This window comes from Mesoplodon mirus (genome assembly GCF_964341445.2).
Source record: "Mesoplodon mirus genome assembly, chromosome: 2".
NCBI classification, from domain to species: domain Eukaryota; kingdom Metazoa; phylum Chordata; class Mammalia; order Artiodactyla; family Ziphiidae; genus Mesoplodon; species Mesoplodon mirus.
This window is the reverse complement of record NC_138977.1, coordinates 44,689,666-44,712,643: the sequence shown is the minus strand read 5'-3', so window position 1 is coordinate 44,712,643 and position 22,978 is coordinate 44,689,666. Positions and strand designations below refer to the sequence as shown.

At 39.7% G+C, this 22,978-nt stretch overlaps 1 protein-coding gene across 1 annotated transcript in view; it reads left to right on the top strand.

The window, feature by feature from the left end:
• Nucleotides 1–240: 240 nt before the first annotated feature.
• Nucleotides 241–22,978, top strand: part of FRAS1 (Fraser extracellular matrix complex subunit 1) — a 471,586-nt gene continuing 448,848 nt past the window's right edge. Inside the window, exons 1-2 of the mRNA XM_082632535.1 lie at nt 241–331; nt 7,193–7,224. Coding sequence (XP_082488661.1) covers nt 256–331; nt 7,193–7,224 — 108 coding nt within the window. The 5' untranslated portion in view covers nt 241–255. The remainder of the gene's footprint in view (nt 332–7,192; nt 7,225–22,978) is intronic.

Sequence of the window (22,978 nt, the reverse complement as noted above, 5' to 3'; positions counted from 1 at the left end):
CGCCCTGCTCTGCTGGAGAGCTAGGCGCGCTTTCCGCCCGGCAGTGAGTGAATTGAATCCCTCCCCCTCCCCCCCGCCACGGGAGTGTCGCTCTCGCCCGTCCATCGCCTCATTTCTCCGGAGGTGACCGCCCGCCGCCCGTCGCACCCCGCTCTCGGGGCGCTCAGCCCGGGGCGCCGAAGGCTGCGTTTTGGCCGAGAACTGGTTCTTGGATGCTGAAGGCTGGGCTTGTCCAGCGTGGGCGCAGAGGCGGCAATGAGTGTCTTCAAAGTGTGGCTGGGGGTGGCCCTAGCATTGGCGGAATTTGCAGTATTGCCTCATCATTCTGAAGGTGAGAGAGCGGTGCCGTGTGTGTGTGTGTGTGTGTGTGTGTGTGAGAGAGAGAGAGAGAGAGAGAGAGAGAGAGAGAGAGAGAGAGAGAGAGATCGAGATCGTGCTTTTTAAAAAGCTCAGCGGGTGTATGGCATTGTGGGTCCGATGGAAGTTTTTTGGGGATGGGTGGCCGTGGAACTAGAGGGGGCTTTTTGTGAGAAGATTCCAACTCCTGATTGTTTTATATGCAGATCACAAGCCCCATTCCCTCCTCCCTCTCTGCCCTGAGTGCATTTGGGAGGGTGGTGGTGGGGGTGGTGGGGGTGGCCGACCGAGGTGCCATCTCTGAAATTGGATTCTCTTTCTTCCCACTTCCCCGGTGCCCCCGAATGGAAAGCATCTACATGGAGCGTAGGTGAGGAGTGAACAATTGCAATTACCTGTGTAAAAATACTTATGCTCCTATGAAAAATAAAATCCGGCGCCTTAAAACCCCCTTCTCGCCCTCCCTCCTTCCCCCAATGAGTCTACCCTTAAAGTCCAATTAAGATTTTATAAGGTGGTTAGAGCGTGTTCTGGAAGTAGACAATTCAATCGCACCACAAGAAACCTCCCCAGTACAGAGAGGCACGAGCCTGCCTCTTCCTCAGAAAAGAAGTGGTTAATAAGAGTTTAGCTCCGTTCTCTGACTTCGCCCCCTGCCTCCCAGTTTTCCTCCGGGGCTCCAACCTAAGTGTAAAACCCTGGAGCTGGGGGTGAGAAAGAAGGAGACTGCGGGAGTTGTCGCCATGATAGCAAGAGCAATGTGAGCTCAGGCAAATAAATGAATCGATAAGGAAATCAAGAGTTTGTGGGTCCTAGGGTGGCGGGCCCGGGGACGCGAGGCGGCGTGAGCTCCCACCTGCCTAGAGTCGGGAGGCAAGTCGCCTAGCGGGTGCTTAGGGAGGGGGAAGGGAGCCGGCGGGCTGAGGAAGACGGCTTAATCTACCGCGCAGGGCTCTCGGCTTCCCCTCCCGGCTCCGTTCATTATTCATCCAGCTGCGGGAGGAAGAGTTCACCTGTCCCGCGGCAAATCAAGGGCGGCCGTCGCGGGCGTGGGGCGGGGCGCCTTCTCCGCTCGGGTACGGACCCGGGCGTGGGACTGGGGCAGCGGCAGCCCCGGAGGAGGACACAGCCCTGCTCGGATCCACCTGCAGTCACCTGAGCAGCGGCCTTTTCCTAGCTAGCTTCCCGGGAGAAAGTGGCGGTGGCTTTGGAAACGCACGGCAGTGGGGACTTTCCTGTGGGTGGAGAGACCGCCAGCCCGCACCCTCCCGGGAATTATGTCAAGTGTGTATCATCCCCGGGAAGTGCAGGTCTGGGGCCTGTGCAGCATTTTTCAACCAGGGCATAACCTGTAGAACCGTGTCTTTATTTTATGTGTGCGTGTGTATGCAAACTTAAAAGACAATAAAACGTATAGGGCTTAATTGTAGTAAAGCACATGGGAGAGTCAACCTAGGCCACCCAAATGTGAATTTGAGACAGAAAAATTACGTTTGCACTTGGTGGTGGCAGTTTCCTATTTAGGATCATGTCCCACAACGCGGAAAACGTGCTGTCTGTCCCCGATAGCTCACCGGGGGGCAGTTGGAATGATGTAAGAGATTTGCTTTTCAGAAGCAAATCTCTTGAAATTACAAAAGCCATTATTACTAAGGGCCTGCAGGGTTCGCTCTTTGGAAGAGTGGTTGACAAGAAGGGCAAAGTTTAAAAACGTCCAAAGTCTTCTAATGGGAGACGAGTGTAGGGCACGAGGGGCGCTATTCCTCCAAAGATTCTTTGGAAACTTTGCTTCTTACTCTTTCATCCCACCTTCAGAACATTCTAGAATCATCCCACAACTTGGATTCTTAGATATCTGAGAGTTTCCATCCAAGTCATAATGATGCTTACCTAATAATGAATGAATGAATGAATGAATATGGACATTTACTGAGCACTGTACTATTTGCCTGGCACTATGCTAAGCACTTTATGTACTTTATCTCATTAAATTAATTAAATGATAACAGTCCCACAGCCAAAAAATCAGCTGTCATCTGATGAGTCCTTTGATTTGGTTCTGTCAGGGTTTTCTTTTTCTCTTAAAAATAGGAGCATTGAGGTCAAGAATGGAGAGCTTAAGGAGATTAGAGATTTCCTCAAGTTTTTATTATTAGCCTTGGCAATGATTTTTAAATATGGAAAAGAAGCATTCACACGTGTGGGTCTCTTGATGCGACCTACTCTGTGATACTGTTGCTGTCCAGGCCATGGCAGAATTTGTTGTTTTCTTCTCAGTGCTCAGAGAGCATGTCATATATGTTTCTGGTACACCAGTTAATAATTCTATAATTTTAGTTGATAAAGATACAATCTTCCTCACCTAACTGTGTGCTCGCAGAGGGCTTAGGATGGCTTCTGGTTATTATACTTCCAACTCAGCTCCTGGTACACAATAGGTGCTAAAAATTTTTGGTCAGGTGAATGAGTATTGCCAAATCACATTTCAAATTAAGCTTAGACTGCTGCTGTGTGACCTTGAATGAACCACCTAACTTCTTTGGGCTGTGGTCTGTTATTCACCAAATGCAGAAGTTGGCTAGGTGGTAGCTCTAAAATACTGCTAATCATCCAGCATAGAAAAAAAAAAAGCGATCAGTATTTGCTGCCTTATTTTTGGTCAGTTGCATCTTTCTAGTTCTGAATTTTATTTTAGTTATTAAAAGAAAAATGAAGGTTTACAAGCAGGTTATTGGCAGTGTTATTTTACATTTTCTTATATCTCCAAGCTGACAAACTACTGTGATTTGAGAACTTAATAAAATCAACAAGTCACAGAGAAACTTCTAGCAAACATGGCTGCTTTCTGAATCACATGTGCTTCTGGAGAAGTACGTCTTGAGTTGTGTCGACTGGTGGAAATCCTGTGAAATTACACTAGATAGAACATGTTGGCTGTGGATAAAGAGTCTTGAATTGGTTAAGAGAATTGAGTTCTAGTCTATGTCCATCACTCCCCATGTGACTTTAGCCAAGCTTACAATCTTCCAGTCTTTTTCCTTTAAATGCCATTAGCAGAATATACTGAAAAGGATCATTTGATAGACAGAGTGTTTTATTTATGGGTGGATCAGCATATGTGGTTCCACTCTTGGTAGAAGAGTTCCTTCTGTATAGGATTCAGTACTTAAAACTCAGTGTTAAGGAAGGAAAGACATTGGATGGGGAAAAATAGCCTATCTCTTCATTCTTTCATTCCACAAATCTTTATTGATAGCTTATATATCAGGTTATTAGGTTATGTCTGGTAGGGACATACAGACATCAAAATAATAATAATACCTGCCCTCAAGGAGTTTGCATACCTGGAAATCATTAATATAGGTAAGGTAGCAGTAGGGACATGTAAATGTTGGTCCTTGGTGGGTTTCCCAATATTGAATAATTACAACTCTGCATCTTTTGGCTTTTGCAACTGCCAGCTAGTGGAAATAAAGGGTGTTGTATTGTCATAGGCTCTTATTTCCATCATATTGCATTTCTCTTCTCTGGGGATTGGATTCTGGGTGTTACCCTCTGCAAATAAATCCTTTAGTGAGAGCATGGTCATCTGTATTCACTGTTGTGGACTTGAGTGCTAATATTACTCAATTTTACTCAGATATGAGTAGTCATAAAATACTGTCCACCACTTGGCTCAGGAGAGGAGAGGGGACTACCACATGGCATAGTTGGAGTCGTGTGCCAAATCTTACACTAGTTCAAAAACAGTTGGCCCATTTTTGTTTTAACTACTCTATTAATTGATCTGACTCCTGGTTGACAATAATCAGGACAGGAGCTGTCCTGTCAGTCCAGAAAAGGATTCTATTTTAACTATTCCACAGTGTACAAGCCATATGCTGAATTATAGCACAAAATAAAGCTTGAACATTTAAATGCCAACTTGTGGCTGCTTGTTCCTAATGAGTCATGTTTTTGTGATACCATGCTTTCCAAACTTCTTCGTATGTTATGGTCACATGTGCCACTATTTCTTTGAACAAATGGGTCTGACATTTTGTGACTTAGATTTAACTTCTCTAATTTACTCACGTAATCAGGTAGGGTTTCCATAGTGAATAGTTTCAGGATGTGAGTACTGGTGCAAATTATATCTCAAATTTCCTCTGAAAACTTCAGATTTTATACAGGTGTCTCATAATAGTGTACATTCTAATGTGCCAAAGGGCCTAAAAATGAATATGAAGTGACATTTGTTTAAATAAATATGAAGTGACATTTTGCCTATGTGACCTGCAAGAAAGGCGCCAACCACAGGAGGAAGGTCTCAAGATCTCAGCTTCCTTCTTGGCACCATGTGATCCCTTCACCCTGCACAACTTTATGCACTTTCTCACAGGCGTCAGAACTTAAATTACCTGCCACCTCAGCTGTATTCCATGCCCTGAAACTGGCAAAGTTCTTGGTCCCTTATTTTTCCTCTTTTCCCTTGAAGAAGGCCTGTTTCTCCTTCTAGATATGCATCATCAGTTAGAATTCCCCTTAAGCTGGAGCTTCAAGTTCAAATAAAGCCCAAATCGAAACTTCAGGTAGAGTTGCAATCATTCCAGTGCTCCTTAAGAAAAAAAGTGATGAGTGGAGAGAGTAACTTTGTTTTCCAAAGTATATGAGTCGATCGATTAGTGAAAAGGCAGAACCAGAAGCTGCACCTAGCACCCAATGCCAACAAACCTCCTGACTTAGTCTGCTGGTGGGTGTGAAGCTTGTGCCAGTGTGGGAGAAATACGCTTGCTTTGGAGGATTGCATCTGGCATTGGGTGGTGATGAATGTTTGATGGGACTGGGCATCACAGTAGAATGCTTTCTTTTTTTTCTACAGGGAAGCAATGAGGTTTTGGAAGCTGTGTTAATGGAGACTTATTTCTGTAGCTGCCTTTCGGGTAGAGATGTTGTGTTTTAGGAAAGCCCTCAGAGACCAAGGCTTATTTCTTTTAGAATTGTACATCCTAGAGCAACCCAAATTGAGTTATTTCCCTTTTCTAATGATAGAATTTATCAGCAGTTACACATAGTTTTGACTTGAGTTTCTAGCAGATGTTTGGCTTAACCAAGTGTGTTTGTGATGCCACACCCAATGCTGCTTTATTTTTTCATGTTACTGTGACTTTATAACATCTGTCTAAATTTCCAGAAATGGGTTTTGATATGAGTACTTGGATACATCTTAAGATACCTGATTCCTTTTGGAGCTTTGAAAGTTTACTGGCCTTTGGAGGGTAGTGCTATGGAGGAGGGTAGTAAAATTACTTGAGGATGGTTTTATCTAAAGGTTAAATTTTGTTTGTTTATTCTAAAGCTTAAATTTTGTTAAATTGTACCTAAGTGATGATCTTTATGTTTAACTTTTAAATGTGAGAAGTAATTAAATAAGTCCATTTACATAATTTAGGAATTGCATTGTGTTGATATATATTTATGTACCTATATACGATTTTTTTAAATTTTTTATTTTTTTGCGGTACGCGGGCCTCTCACTGTTGTGGCCTCTCCCGTTGCGGAGCACAGACTCCGGATGCGCAGGCTCAGCGACCGTGGCTCACGGGCCTAGCCGCTCCGCGGCATGTGGGATCTTCCCAGACCGGGGCACGAACCTGTGTCCCCTGCATCGGCAGGTGGACTCTCAACCACTGTGCCACCAGGGAAACCCACGATTATTTTATATATATCCATATCCACATGTCATATGATTATTTTATATATATATATATCCATATATGTGTTTATATATACATATCTATCTATCTATATCTATATCTATATCTCCTTTCTTATGATATACCATAAACTGAAATACTGTCTTTGGAACAGAATTTCTTAAAAATAAGTCAGGAAGAATTTCCCCCCAAGATTTTATCTCAAGTTATTCTTATTTGAATTTCAAGGGCACAAAAATTCATTTCAATAAATTTGCCCATGGAGGTATTTGATTCAAACCCCAAGTGTAAATAACCATCTCCTTTTCTTTGAATATTGTTCTTAATTCCATTATTAGTAGATAAGGTAGACCAGTCCTTTCCTGAGAAGTTAATAGTACTGAGACTTCATGAATGATCTGTTGGCATCCAAGCACTGTAGTAAAATGTGTCCTTCCCTCTTTGGAGATTAACTGTGGCACGTTGTCAAGGTGTGATCTGTCTTGGTGTGTGTATGCTATTTCAGTCTGCTTTGCAGCCTGTTTCTGAGCTAGTATCTGTTAGCACACTGCCTACATGTTTATAGGTTAAATCAACACCTGCTGTGCTGTTCAAAAATTGGTTTAGAAAAAGCATAATTTTGTGGGCTGGAAAGCTCCATGAAGGAGATGGGATCAAGTTCAAGGAAATTGATTAGACCAAATGCATCTCCTGCAGGAAACAAAAATGAGTAAAGGCACTGGCATATGAAAGCATTACCATGGGATCCTAAGTTGGCCTCTTGGGTTGGACTGGAGAATTTGTGTAAGCAAAGAGTGGCAGAGAAGCCTGGATAAGTAAACTGGGCCTGGATTAGGAAGGCTTTGCTGATTTGTCATATAGGAAAATACACCAGTGTATTTATAGCATGTCGTTATACATACATTTATTTTAAAATTCAAATAATGAGTTTTAATAATGCTTTCCCTCATGCATGTCCAAGAAATGTTGTTTTGGTGTATGGGATTTTTTCCCCAGGGGCAGAATCCTCAAGCTTTGGAAAAAGCACAGTTGGCTGATTATGATGCATGTAGATGCAGTTTTAGTGTACTTTGGCCAGGGCAGTGCCTATTGGTCTATTATGCATCCCTTTTAATTCTTGTTTTGTTTTTTCCCCACAGGTGCTTGTGTCTATCAGGGTTCCTTGTTGGCGGTAGGTCATTCTTCATATATTTGGTTTATTTTTTTTGAATGTAAAATGCTTGATTGAGGTTACTGAGTGAGTGAGGTGACCCTGTCATTGTAAAATGTATTTATTTTCCTTTTCAGTTTGAGGATTATCCCTCATTCTGGCACAATCATGCTCAATTACTTAATACTTTTTCCAGAGTGAATTAGTTTCATTTGGATACTCAGATATTGGAAGAGAAGTTCAAACACCCAGCACCAATTTGCATTCCATGGCTGTCTTGTGAGTTCTTTCAATCAGAGAGAAAATTAGATCCCATTCTTTTGTCAGATATGAACTAGGGCACAATTTGTTTATCTTCCAAACAACTTGTTTGCTTCTTCCTTTGAAGCCCCCCTCCAAAAACATATACAATTATTGAGTACAATATGGAGAATCCTGACTGTTGCTTTGAATTATACTTTTAAGTTTTGGTAACAAACAAATTAACATTTTATCTCTGATCCTTTGCCATGTAGGGGAGAACTGATTTTGAATTTAATGTCAGGATCACTTGGGGGAAAAGCTGATGCAAGATTCCTGCATTTCTTTTCATTAATAATGTACTATGGTGCACAACAGTGTCTTAGAAGCCAATTGAAAAGACCGGCTACACTCCATCAACTCTAATAAGTGGTGTGACAAGTCATTCTTCACCACTTTTTTATTTTAGTTTAATAAATGCTGTCATAAAAACAAAACTCAGATGGTTGGAAAGGGTTTGCTCATTTACATCCCAACCCGCTATTGACATGTGTGATACCAATATGTCATCTTGGATTGTCCTTGTGGTATCGAAATAGATGAGAAATATTTGAAATATCTGAGAGTCTAGATAATTGTAGACGTTCTTGAATCTGAACTTTATGTAATATAGTTACTGCTCTGGAGATTTATGTGTTTTTTCCTTCCTTATATTTTTCTGTTAAAGAATCAAGTGAAAGCCATTTTCCACTCTTTTTCCCATTCCATGCCCTTAAAAGCCTGCTCTTCCTTCTGTTTATTCTTTAATACATTTTAGGAATCATTTTAAAATCAAAGTGCTATAAGATACATCATCAGTTTTGGGGAGCTGTAGTAGATATTATAGACAAGTTAGTTGTCCATTTTAATACAAAGAAAATTGCTTATTGTATAGAGTCCTTTGTAACTTTTCAATATCTTTTCATAGCTATCGATCTACCTGATACATACAGCAGATCAGTGAAATAGGCAGGTCATGTATTATTTTATACTCTCCCCCTTTTTAATGAAGAACCAAGGATGAGAGAGAGAGAGGTTTGCTAAAGGTAATTGACCATTAAGGGGTGGACCAGAACAAAACAACCTGTCTTCTTTCTGTTGTTCTCCTGAACTGAAGAAAGTGGCTAGGCTACCTTCTATGTTTGACGTGGCAGCATGGTATTGTACATTTGAATACAAAAGCATCAAGTATGGGGAGAGGTCAGTTTGGTTTGATCAAGTTAAAGGAGTGGGCACTAGCACACTCCTGACCCCTCTAGTTGCCTTCTTTGCTTACCAAGACTCTGCTATGTTTGTTCCCACACCTCCTCTACCCTGATGTACTTGTGATTGTGGTTATGCAACTCAGGCAGAAAGGCAACACATTTACTACAATAATAAAGATTATTATTGAACAAATATTTACTGAGTGACAACTCTGGACCTGCTATTCTAGGCACTGGGAATGCATCCGTGAACAAACAGGCAAAATCCTTGCCTTCATGAAGCTCGAATTCTAATGGATAAAATATTTAGAATGTCAGATTAGTGCTAAGGAGGAAAACAGTATGGGGGTGGGGAGATAGAAAAGGCTGAATAGGAGACAAGGGTGACCTCTTGAAATAAGGGGATAGGGAAGGGCTCCCTGAGAAAGTAAGGTGACATTTGAAGAAAGACCTGAAGGGCACTATAAGAGCTTGCCCCTTGGATATCCAGGGAAAGAGAATTCCACAGGGAGTGTGAAGTCTGAAGTGGGACCCTGCTTGGCCATTTGAAGAAGTACTTGGAGGTCATTGTGGCTGGAGCACGTGATCCAGGGGGAGGATGGCAGGAGATGAGGTCAGAGAGGTTGGCAGTGACAGAGCAGCGTGTCCTTCTATGGACTTTAGCTTGCCCTTTCAATCAGGTGGGTGAGCCATTGGAGGAGCTAGAGCAGAAGAATGGCAAAACCTGACTTATAGTTTAATTAAACTGCTGAAATGAGAATATGAAAAGAAATAGCATTTGTTTCTAGGGAAACTATGTTGAATACTTTAAAAAAAGACTCTATAGAGGTGAGTCACTGAAAATTTGCTGTCAAATTAAGTATGAGAGAAACAACTATAAAAGATTGGGGGAAAAGCACAAAAGTCCAGAGAGATTCTGCATTCGGATTTATTTGCAACCTCTTGAAGTTCTCTTTCCATTTTAAGGGACTTCAAACTGGAAGTGGGGATGATGCATTGTGACCATAGCTAATTGTATGAATAATTCATCACTGCTCTCTTGCCACATGACCTGGTCTTGAAGAAAAGCACTGCACCTGCATCAATGAAATTGAATGAACGTGCATTTATGATTTTGAATTAAAATACAAAGTTTAAGAACATTTATATACTGTTCTAGGATTCTCTGATTAAACAACTCCTTGGGTGAGAGGATTTCTATGGTAAGAGGCATCACAGCCAGGGGCTGGCTCTGAGGATAGTGGCATAGTGTCCCAGCCTCAAACCCTGTAAATTCTACCCACGTGCATTTTAGAGCTGGGAGTGACTTTGGAGATCATGTAGTCCAAACTCTCCATTTTATAGGTGGGGAGAGTGAGGCAGGGATTGAAGTTCTTGTGCTTCCTTCATTACTCAGGTGAGTAACCAGAAGTGGAAAGTGGGTCTGGTTGGAAATGGCAAAGCACCAGCTTCACCCAGAATTCCATGAAACATACCAAGCAAATGAGGACACAGATCTAGGCTCTGGCTGCTAGTTGCTAACTCTCAACCTATCTTGTAAGGATTCCTTCCACTGATACCTTTTCCATCTCATCACTTGTTGCCTGGGAAGCTGCCAGATAGAGTGGTTCATTCAGGGCCTCTGTAGTCTGACAGACCTTTAAAAAAATTTTTTTTAATTGAAGTATAGTTGATTTACGATGTTGTGTTATATAGCACATCTATATAGCTAGGTGTATAGCAAAGTGAGTCCGTTATACATATATATATATATTCTTTTTCAGATACTTTTCCATCATAGGTTAATACAAGATATTGAATATAGTTCCCTGTGCAATACAGTAGTTCCTTGTTGTTTATCTATTTTATATACAGTAGTGTGTTAATCCCAAACTCCTAGTTTATCCCTGCCCCTTTGGTAACCGTAAGTTTGTTTTATATGTCTGAGTCTATTTCTGCTTTGTAAATAAGTTCATTTGCATCATTTTTTTAGATTCCACATATAAGTGATACCATATGATACTTATCTTTCTCTGTCTGACTTACTTCGCTTAGTATGATAACCTCTAGGTCCATCCATGTTGCTGCAAATGGCATTATTTCATTCTTTTTTATGGCTGAGTAGTACTCCATTGTGTATATGCACCACATCTTCTTTATCCATTCCTCTGTCGGTGGACACTTAGGTTGCATCCATGTCTTGGCTATTGTAAACAGTGCTGCTATGAATACTGGGGTGCATGTATCTTTTCATATTAGGGGTTTTGCCGACAGACCTTGTTCTGATTCTTCCTCATCTGCTACAAACCAGCTCTGTGACCAAGTTACATAACCTTCCTGAATCTCTATCGCCTCCTATGTGAAACGGGGATAAATAGAGCCTCTCCTGAAGGGTTTTTGTAGAGTAAAGGAGGTAATGTGGGGAAGACACCCAGACGCAGTGCCTGGTATGTGCTTTTCTGCAATAACAAAATTCCTCTTTACCAGCCAAGAAGAAGGACAAGAGGAAGGAACTGTTATTTGGCACCTGCTATGTATTTCACACTCTCAACGATCCCAGGAAATAGGCGTTGTCTTTACAGATCAGGAACCTGAGGCTAAGAAACTCTAAGTCACTTGTTCAAAAATCACACAGCTAGTCAGTGCTAGAGGAAGAGGGCGTTGCAACCTGGGTCTGACTTTAAAGCCATTCCACCGAGCATGCCGTTTCTCACAGCCAAGCCAGTCTGCTTGTTGTCTCTGAACACAGCTAGCTTATTTTACCATCGGCCCTATGTGCCCACCCCCTCCCTGCTGCACCTGTCACGCAGTTGTCTCTGCCAGTCTCTGTCCTGACCTCCTGCAAAAGCCAGCTGTCCCTGGCTCACCCCTTCCCATTTAGCTGAGGCTCTCCCACACTAGCGTGCGCTAAATTCACCACATGAAGCAAGGAAGGTTTGGGGGTTATTCCATCTTAACATATAGTACATGCTATATTATATATATGTACCCACACAGATCCCCAGCAATGTGCTGTGTTTCCCAACTTCTGACACCTCTGTGGACTCGTGGAGACACTCTGGGGTCATTGGGTTCTAAGCCCCATGTAGCCGTCTCTCAGTTATGTACTGACTTTGTCTGTCTCTCTTCTTTCTTTAACACTGTCTTCCCTCCTTTCTCTTCTTTCCATTCCTCAGGTCAGAAAATACCCAGGAAGGTCCCCTACCTTTAGAAACACTGCATAGTCTATTTTGGGGTGTGTTTCTTCCTCCACAATATCGCTGCACCCCTAGGCTCTCAGGACTTTCTCCAAAGTCAGCCACAGTGGAAGAGAGAGTGACCAGGTTAAATCAGTGGTCCCTCAGAGGGAAGCTACCTACTTAATATGTTTAACTGTGACAGGGGCATCAAGTGTGAGGAGGAAAACAGATTTTTTATTTCAAAGTTTTCACCTATCTCCTGTCCTTTTCTATCAACATTGAGTAAAAAGAATTTCACTTTCCTTTGGCCTCACCATAAGCAAACATCTCCTTTATAGGTTCTTCCTGGGGGTGGATGGTTGGACTCTTCAGTTTTTATATCTGTAAAATGGAGATGAATGATTTACTTCACAGGGCTGTTGTGAAGGTTAAAAGAGACCAGCAGGAAGCGCTTAGCTTGTGACCTACCATAAAGGTTAGCCGCTCTTACTGTTGCTGTAAAGCAGTTACACTTAGCAAAGGTGGACACAGCCTCTCTTCTTCCCCAGATCAAAAGTGTTGAGTGTTGGGATTTTCCTACTTGGAATACTTTTCCTCACAAACGCTGACAAAGTGCATCACGAGGCACTAACTTTTAGCATATTTGAAGGAAGAAAAAGTTTTCAAGAAGAATTAAAATTGTGGAGTGTTTACTATATACAGTATAACACAGTGGAAAGATCCAGGCTCTGGAGTTTAAATCTGGTTCTGCTACATACTTGCTGTGTGGCCTCAGATATGATACTTTAAACAGCCGAGTCTCAATTTCATTGTCTATATAATAATATACCTCATAGGGTTGATGGAGGATTACCTGAGAGCATGCTTGTGAAAGAACCCAGAACTGTGCTTGGCAAGGAAGAGACACTCACATCACCTAGGTGGCAACGTCATGTCGGAGTGGAAATGACTGCGTGGTAGAAGCCAGGGTGTCTTGGTTCGGGTTTTGGCTCTGTAATTACTAGCTGTGTAGTACTGAGTAAGTCACTTGAATGAAATGAGGTCTCAGTTTCTAAATTCGTAAAATGAGAGAGTTAGATTAGATCCTCTCCAAGATTCCTTAGCCCAGGGCCATCCAATGGAATGCTCTGTGCTGATGGAAATGTACCAGAGTTTCATCGTCCTGTATGATGGCCACAAACCACATGTGGCTGTTGAGCACTTGAAGTGTGGCTAGTGACACTGAGGAACTAGATTTTAAATTTTGCTTAATGTTAATTAAAATTTATAGCCTCACGTGGGTCGAGGCTACTGTATCGGACTGTGCAGCTTTAGAACTTTAAAATTCTTAGCTTACTCTAGTACTTAAGCTTGAATTTTAGTCTCATGGTTAGTTCTCACCCTGGGCAAAGGTTCACTATTGTGTTGTTAGCAGTTTGAGGAAGGTCACAAAAAATTTGTTAGAGCACCTGAGTTTGCTATTTGTTTGTTTTTTTATATAATATTGTTTTATACATATATGTATATAATTATTACAACACTACTCTTCCCATATTGCTGATACGTTTTCTTGAATAAAAGAAAAGGGGTGGAGTTACAGCTGAGCCCTCACCTGCAATCAATCCTACATATTCTACTAAATCTTTTCCCAGCTTTATTGAGGTATAATTGATAAATAAAAATTGTATATATTTAAGACGTACAACTTGATGATTTGGTATGTGTATACGTTGTGAAATAATTAGCTTGATGCTAGTAAACATATCCATCAACTCAGTCACTCCTTTCTCACTTCCTTCCTCCCTCCCTCCCTCCCTTCCTTCCTTCCATAGTGAGAACACTTAAGATCTACCCTCTTAGCAACTTTCAAGTATATAATATAGTATTGTTAATTATAGTCGCCTTGTTATACATTAGATCTCCAGAACTTGTTCATCTTGCATAAGTGAAACCTTGTACCCCTTGACTAAACTCTTCCCCTTTTCTCTTCCCCACACCCCCTGCCAGCCATTCTTCTTTCTGCTCTATGAGGGTAACTATTTTAGATTCCACATGTAAGTGAGATCATGCCGTATTTGTCTTTCTGCATCTGACTTATTTCACTTAGCATAATGTCCTTCAGGTGCACTTATGTTGCTGCAAACGGCAGGATTTCATTCTTTTTTTAAGGCTGAGTAATATTCCATTATCTGTATCACATTTTCTTTATCCACTCTTCTGTTGATGAGTATTTGGGTTGTTTCCACATCTTGGTTATTGGGAATAATGCTGAGAGGAACACGGGAATGCAGATATCTCTTCAAGATCCTGATTTCATTTTTTTTGGACTTATGCCCAGAGTGGGATTTCTGGGTCATAAAGTAGTTCTATTTTTAATTTTTTTGAGGCACCTCCATGCTGTTTTCCATAATGGTTACACTAATTTACATTTTTACCAACGGTGTACAAGAGTTCCCTTTCTCCACATCCTTTCCAATACTTGTTATCTTTTGTCTTTTTGTAATAGCCTGCTTAACAGATTTGAGGTAATATTTCATTGTGGTTTTAATTTACTTCTATTAAAGATTTTACAAAATATTTTTGGTGTTTTGTCAAAGTCTGATATATTCGTGGGAGTGTTATCCACTGTATATTGTGGTGGGAAAAATTAAGAACTTCTGGTCTAATCTGTAAGCCTTGTTGATTAGGGTTAAGGAGGATTAAAGAAGGCAAGTAGAGCTCTTCAGTGCTAGCGTCCTTTTAAAAAATTGATGTGCTATAGCATTATTTTATTTGAACTGTAACACAAAAGATGTAGCCCATAGAAATGAAAATGTCTCAGACTTGTGTTTGTGCTCAAGAAATTTTATGAAGAAGAGAAATGAAGAGAATTTGGAGGCTTTCCCTATTAAATGCTTAAAGCCCCCCCAGACACTTAGTAAATCTTGGTCAGCGACTGCTATTAAACACCCTGAACTTCTCAGCAGTGGGGAGAATGCTTGGCATCTTGTGGATATACTCAGAGGGGAAACAATAATAGTCAGCCATTCCTTAATTTCCCTTAAGAGTACTATTGGGTATTGTAGGATATCACTGTTCTGCATTATAGTTTAACAAGAATTCATCATTTTTTCAGCCTCTTCATTTATTTTTAAATACTGAGTAATATGCCTTTAAGTGGGAGAGACTACTCTTTATTAAAATATAATTATTCTGGGGTAAAAACATTTTTTTTTTTACCAAAAATCAGCACATCATCACTCTGCTAGGTGCTGGAATAAGGTTTGAGAAGAAATGAGCTTCCTTTAACTAGAGATATTCAAGTGGAGACTGGAAAGTCTGTATCATAAATGAGATAGTGGTGGCTTGGTCTAGATGACTTACAAAGCCTTTCTAACTTGGGTTCTGACTTGCGTGAATTGAAGATTAGAGCTGTGTGTTTCTGCCTTATGGAAGCCCTTGTGGCAGGGGTGGAGTGGTGGTGAGAAAATCTTCTGACCCCAGAGGTGTACAATGAAGGGTTTCTCCCCTGCGTTCCTTCAAATGGACTGATTTTGTACCCTTGGGTACCAGGCAGTGAGAATTGGGTTCTAGGTGCCTCAGATGATTCTTTTTTTCTTTACTGGGTTTTTATAAATCGTCCACCATAATCAGATGTGGTAGTTTCCTCTTTGGAAATTCATATCTTCTGAGCATAGTTGTGTGAGAGGAATAGTACAAGAGATTTTGTGCTTCTATTGATGAATAATCCATATGCATTTTCATTCTTGTTCTTATTCTTGTGGTAGGAACAGATGTTTTAAGTTAACAAACACATTTCTTTTTTTTTTTTTTTTTTTTTTTTGCTGTACGCGGGCCTCTCACTGCTGTGGCCTCTCCCGTTGCGGAGCACAGGCTCCGGACACACAGGCTCCGCGGCCATGGCTCACGGGCCCAGCCGCTCCGCGGCATGTGGGATCTTCCGGGATCGGGGCACGAACCCGTGTCCCCTGCATCGGCAGGCGGACTCTCAACCACTGCGCCACCAGGGAAGCCCAACAAACACATTTCTTATGCTTTGTTTTGAATTTAGAAGATGCAGCTGAGCTTGGCAGCCATACTGCTTTGTTCAAAAGATGGTAGCATTATCATATATTTCAATTTTCTGGCCAGACCATACATTTTCCACACTTTTTTTTTTTAAGTTTGTGTCATTTTTGCTCCAATTGCCTTACAACCTAGTACCTCATTTTGTTTTTTTTTCTTCATTTGTCTGTTTATAACTACAAAAATATACATATACATGTTTATTTTATACATTGTACATTTATATATGCATATATATATATCTCCTAGAACAGAACTGTCACTCATTTATAACACCTTATGGTATTATCTCATTTTAGTTTTTTTTTTTTTTTGCCTCTCACTGCCGTGGCCTCTCCCGTTGTGGAGCACAGGCTCCGGACGCGCAGGCCCAGCGGCCATGGCTCACGGGCCCAGCTGCTCCGCACGCAGCACGTGGGATCCTCCCGGACCGGGGCACAAACCCGCGTCCCCTGCATCGGCAGGCAGACTCTCAACCACTTTGCCACCAGGGAAGCCCCTTAGTTACTTTTTAAAACCCTCTGCTTACTAAGGGAAAAGATGATATATAAATATCGAATGACAGTTGTGAGTTAAGCAAGCTTACGTTTTCTTGGAGTTTGAGTGGCAAATGTCTAAAGAAAATTTGGCTTTGAAAATCTCATATGGATGGCATTCTGCTTGTGTGACAAAAAGGGACACAAATATAAAATCTGCACAAAATAATTTTTAAAAATCTGAGCAGTTTTATGTAAAATAAGTACGTATCCTCTGGTATGCCAGCTAAATTCTTTTTAGCAATGATTTCTTAGTTTCTCTGAGTTTATAAACTAAATGGAAGGATGAAGGAAAGGGAAAAGCTTTCACAGTAAGAAAAAGTTTATTGTTAGTACCCAGGAGATGCTTGAGTTTGGGCCATGACCTGTGAGTTCTTTCCTGACAGCTCCCAAGATTGGTTATTTATTAAATTTATGTCATTCCTTTCTTCCAAAGGCAAATTGGATGGGTGTGGGATGGGCTGGGGAGAGGAGGGTGTCTACATGGGAGAGCAGATTTCATAGTTCCTTGTACCTTACATTCTTGAAATGGTTTTGTAATCGTGAGTAGGAGAGAATTATTAACAGAGATACATATTCTTTGGTGCTCTTACTGTACTTACTTTCCCTCTAATCCAGAGGGAACTTGGTCTAAGAGCTGAGAGAACAGAAACAAAAGAAACTCTAACCTGAAATTAGTGGCTTAGAAGAACCCTCTCCCTCTCATATTTGCTGTTGGTATATGTAGTAATAGTGGTCCACCTGGATTGTAGATATTTATTGATCAACTTCCATGTGCTAAAACATATGAGTTACAGACCCTGGGGTGCCTACCCAAGAGCCCCCTTTCTCCTTTTCTCTGCTGGCAAAGTCCTAATTTTTTCTTCCAGTTCCCACCCCTTCCCCACATGACTTGTGTAACGCCTAGCTGCAAACTAGTTAGGAAGTTTATATTCCCTTGCCAGGATTGGCTTAGGAGTGAGTATATGACCTAGTTGTGGCCAATGAGTTATGCAGGGAAGTTTTGGGTGCTTGAAAGAACCCTATAAAGAGCACCTCTTTCCCTCCAGTTCTGAAACAAAGAATAAATATAGAAGTAAAAATCACCTTTTGAGTTTTTTAATCAGTGAAGCTAACATGGAGGATATAGCTTTAATTCTCTTAGTCAGATAGGCTTACTGATTCTGAACCCGCACCATCCAGCCGACTAGGCATCACAGACAGAGATTTACAGAGGCAGCTTTCCCATGCAGAAGGGCTGTTCAGGTGAGAATTATTGCTTGAAGAAGCAAAGGAAAACTTATGCTCTTGGTTGAAAGGCTTGCTTCCTAGAAGAGGAAGGAAGACAAAACTGAGTTAAGCGTGCCCAGTTACCCTTAAATTTGCTAGTTAGAGAAATTGTGCCACCTTCCCAAGGAAAAGAAAGCCCTGGAGGTATATATTGATATCCCTTCACAGGAAGGAAACCTCAGGAGAAAGAAGAATTCTTTATTAATGAGAGATTTTATTTTATAATTATTATTTTAAATTTCTTTTTTTGGGGGGGTTTGGGTTTTTAAATTTTATTTATTGATTGATTGATTAAAGTATAGTCGATTTGGGCTTCCCTGGTGGCGCAGCGGTTGAGAGTCCGCCTGCCGATGCAGGGTACACGGGTTCGTGCCCCGGTCCGGGAAGATCCCACATGCCGCGGAGTGGCTGGGCCTGTGAGCCATGGCTGCTGAGCCTGCGCGTCCGGAGCCTGTGCTCCGCAACAGGAGAGGCCACAACAGTGAGAGGCCCGCGTACCGCAAAAAAAAAAAAAAAAAAAAGTATAGTTGATTTACCATATATTAGTTTCAAGTGTACAGCATAGTGATTTAATATTTTTATAGCTTATACTCCATTTAAAGTAATTACAAAATAATGGCTATATTTCCTTGTGCTGTACAATATATGCTTGTTGCTTATCTGTTTTATACATAGTAGTTTATATCTCTTCATCTCATATCCCTATCTTGCCCCTACCCCTTCCTCCCCAATGGTATCCACCAGTTTGTTTTCTATATCTATGAAACTGTTTCTGTTTTGTTATATACAATCGTTTGTTATATTTTTAAGATTCCATATATAAGTGATAACATACAGTATTTGTCTTTCTCTGACAATTTCACTAAGCATAATACTCTCTAGGACCATCCATGTTGTTGCAAATGGCAGAATTCCATTCTTTTTATGGCTGAGTAATATTCCATTGTATACACATTTACCACATCTTTATCCATTCATCTGTTGATGAACATTTGGGTTGCTTCCATATCTTGGCTGTTATAAAAATAATACTGCTATGAACATTGGGATGCATGTGTCTTTTTGAATTAGTGTTTTCATTTTTTTTAAAAATGTATACCCAGGAGTGGAATTGCTGGATCATATGGTAGTTCTATTTTTAGTTTTTTTGAAGAACCTTCATACTGTTTTCCACAGTGGCTACACCAATTTATTGTACATTCCCACCAACAGTGTACAAGGGTTCCCTTTTCTCCACATCCTTGCCAACATTTATTTGTTGACTTTTTGATAATAGCCATCTGACAGGTGTGAGGTGATAGCTCATTGTGGTTTTGATTTGTATTTCTCTAACAATTAGTGATGTTGAGCATCTTTTCATGTGCCTGTTAGCCATCTGCATATCTTCTTTGGAAAAATGTCTATTCAGGTCTTTTGCCCATTTTTAAATCCAGGTGTTTTTTTGATGTTGTGTTGTGTGAGCTGTGTATATGTTTTGGATATTAGCCCCTTATGGATGGGTCATATCATTTGCAAATATTTTCTCCCATATTAATGGGAGATTTAAAAACTTAGTCTTTGAACATTGGCATGTGAAGATGTGATCCCTGGAGCTCCTGCAACAGTTTTGCAGCCATTGGACTACCTATCCAGCACACAGATGGAGGAAAATGGTGGAAAGAGTTTGGTTTCCTGAAGAGTTTGGTTGTTGATCTGATGAATTGAGCAACACAGGAACTGATCTTCCTGGGGAACTGTTATATGAGTTAAGAAATTCCCTCATTGTTTAAACCAGTATAAGTAGGATTTCATGTTACTGTGGCTACAAACACTCTGACCAATACCCTACAGTCAAATAATGAACTCAGTTGAAAACACTTTGGGATAAGTGTCACTGTAGTGTGCAGCAGCGTAGCTAAGGGTGTGAGCTCTAGATTCAGACTTCCTAAGTTTGAGTCTGAGCTCTTCACTGTTGTTCGACCGACCTTGGGCTACTTACTTCGTCTTTAAAATGGTGATTTTTTAAAAATTAATTTTTATTGGAGTAAAGTTGATTTACAATGTTGTGTTAGTTTCAGGTGTACAGTAAAGTGAATCAGTTATACATATACATATATCCACTCCTCCTTAGATTCTTTTCCCATATAGGTCATTACAGAGTACTGAGTAGGGTTCCCTGTGCTATACAGTAGGTTCGTGTTAGTTATCTGTTTTATACATAGCACTGTGTATATGTCAATCCCAATCTCCCAGTTTATCCCATCCCCCCTTCCCCCTTGGTAACCATAAGTTTGTCTTCTACATCTGTGATAATAGTTGTGCATGTATTACAGAACTGTTGTAAAGATAAATGAGATAACACCTGAAAGTACGTGGGGTTTCATGTGTAAGTGCGCACTAGTAGGTAATAAGTATGTTCTAGCTGTTGAGAATACTGTTATTCATGGAGGAAGTGTCTTCTGATCTTGGCCTTAAAATATGGGTCAGTTTAGAATAGGAAGAGATGAGGGAAGGGCTCTTTAGATAGAGGCTCAGTGTGAGTAAAAGCATAAGTGGCAAAGGCAGTCCAGTTTGATTAAAATGTGAGAAGTGATGAGATAAAACACTGAGAAGGGATTTTTAAACTCCAGATCACATAGGGCCTGGAATAGGCATGTGAATTACATTCTGTAGACCATGGGGACCCTTTGAAATGGAAATCATTTGCTCTTGAATTCTAACTCTGTCACTACAAATTGATTAGTGTATTGTTGGAAGTGAGAAATCATGGCACCTTCCTCTGCCATGTTCCTCCCTCTTCTAATTCTTCATCAGAGTCCAGATGTAGTTGCTCTGTAGAGCTTTGGAGAGGGTGGCTCCATGTAACCGACCATCACTACTGGAAAAAAAAAGTCAGTGTGCAGACATACTCCAACAGTGAGTTATTAGTTCAGCAAAAACAGGTTCATCTTGGATTATGTCAAGTGAAACTCCCTATTAATAGGCATTAATCCACTCCTTTAATATTGATGTTCATAATGATTCCCCCTGAGGTCGTGATGGAATCTTTCTCCTTTCTCTTTAGTTGGCATCTCTTTTTTCTCCTTTACAACTTTCAAAGATTAAATTATGTTCCGGGTAGCATTAAGATAAATAAAGTACATTTTATTGTATTAAATTTTTTTGAATGGAAACCTTATTTTATTTATCCTACCCTGGATTTTGAAGAGTATAATTTTTCTCCTGTGCTGGACAACAGAACTTACTGTCTTTTGTTTGCTTTTTAGAATTTTATCAGAGTTATCATTCCTACATTTAAAATACGTTTTTTAAAAGAAAGATCAACTGTGATAAGATACTTTAAGGAATAGTAGGACCTTTGGAAAAATATGAACTGCTAGAAAGGATTCTTAAGAGTTTGACTTAGGAGGAGAAGAGAGGGAGATTTTATGGGAATAAGATAACTCAAGTGCTTATGAAAAGGAGAGAAACTCATATTTCTTTAGTAGAATGAATTAAGCTGTTGAAGAAAAAACATCTTTTTACATTTCTTACTGTTTCACTGATGATTTGGAGGAAAAACCTCAATGATAACAGGCAGGAGATAAATATAAAGCATAATAAAAGAAATTCTGTGAGCATCAAGGTGTGTGTATTCCTGCGAGGTGTTTTTATGCAAACTTATTAAGGTCAGGGATACTTAGTAAGCAAGATTGTATCTTGAAAACTAAGAATTCTATTTTTTGTACTATAAATAAATTATTGAGTTAAGAAGAAAACAATTAAAGAGGATAAATATTAATGTTTTTTTAAAAACCAAACCACAAAACCCAGAATATTATACCAACTTTTGAGAATGATACCTTCCTTTTTTGGTTTTTCTAACTGAGAATGGTCATATTGTTTTATTTATTATATTAAAAGTAATATGTTTGTTCTAAAAGAACAAACATATAATATAAAAAGAAGGGAAAAGTATTAATTTCAGTAATTCTGTGAACAAAAATAATGATAGCTAAATATTAGGTGAATTTATTGCAGAACTTTTTTTTTTTATAAGTGTGTGTGTGTTGTATGTGTGTGTGTGCTTAACAGAGACAGGCATAATAATATGCATATTTCTTGGTCACTTTTTAAAATTTAATACTGTGTAATGAATATCTTTTATGTCAATACACATTAATCTATATCATAAATCCATCATGTATACAGTGTAAATTATTGTAGCCATCCCTACTGATTGATATTCATATTCCAGTATATTAGTATTGTAAGCAACACTGTGATGAACATTCTTGTACACTTTTCAGTTATTTCCTGAGGGTAAATTCCTTAGAAATACAATTTTTGAGCCACATGATGTACATTTTTTAAAAGCATATTTGTGTACATATATAATGCATATTACCAAATTGCTCTTCAGGGAAGTCATACAGTTTCACTTCTACTGGCTGGTATTAGTAGAGAATTCTGATGTAAGGATGAAACCAACACTTGATTTTTGAATGATTGATCTGTTTAACTGAAGCATAGTTGATTACAATATTGTGTTCATTTCGGGTATACAGCAAAGTGATTCCGTTATATATGTATATATTTATATTGATATATATATTTCAGATTATTTTCCATTATAGATTATTACAAGAAATTTAATATTGTTTCCTATGTTACATAGTAAATCCTTGTTGCTTATCTATTTTATATATAGTAGTGTGTATTTGTTAGTCCCATACTCCTAATTTATCCCTTTTTCCCCTACCTTTCCACTTTGGTAACCATAAGTTTGTTTTCTATGTCTGTAAGTCTGTTTCTGTTTTGTAAATAAGTTTATCTGTATCTTTTTTTAGATTCTACATATAAATATATTATACATATTTGTCTTTCTCTGACTTACTTTACTTAGTATGATAATCTCTAGGTCCATCCATGTTGCTGCAAATAACAATATTTCATTCTTTTTTATATCTGAGTTATATTCCACTTTATATATATATAGATAGATATAGATATAGATATATAGATGTATATATCTATATCTATATCTATACACATCTTTAGCCACTCATCTTTCAATGAATGCTTCGGTTGCTTCCATGTCTTGTCTATTGTAAATAGTGCTGCTTTGAACATTGGGTTACCTGTATCTTTTTGAATTAGAGTTTTTGTCTTTTCCATATATAGGCCTAGGAGTAGGATTGCTGGATCATATGGTAGCTCTAGTTTTAGTTTTTGTTTTTAAGGAACTATTTTCCATAATGACTGCACCAATTTATATTCCCACCAACCGTGTATGAGGGTTCCCTTTTCTCCACACCCTCTCCAG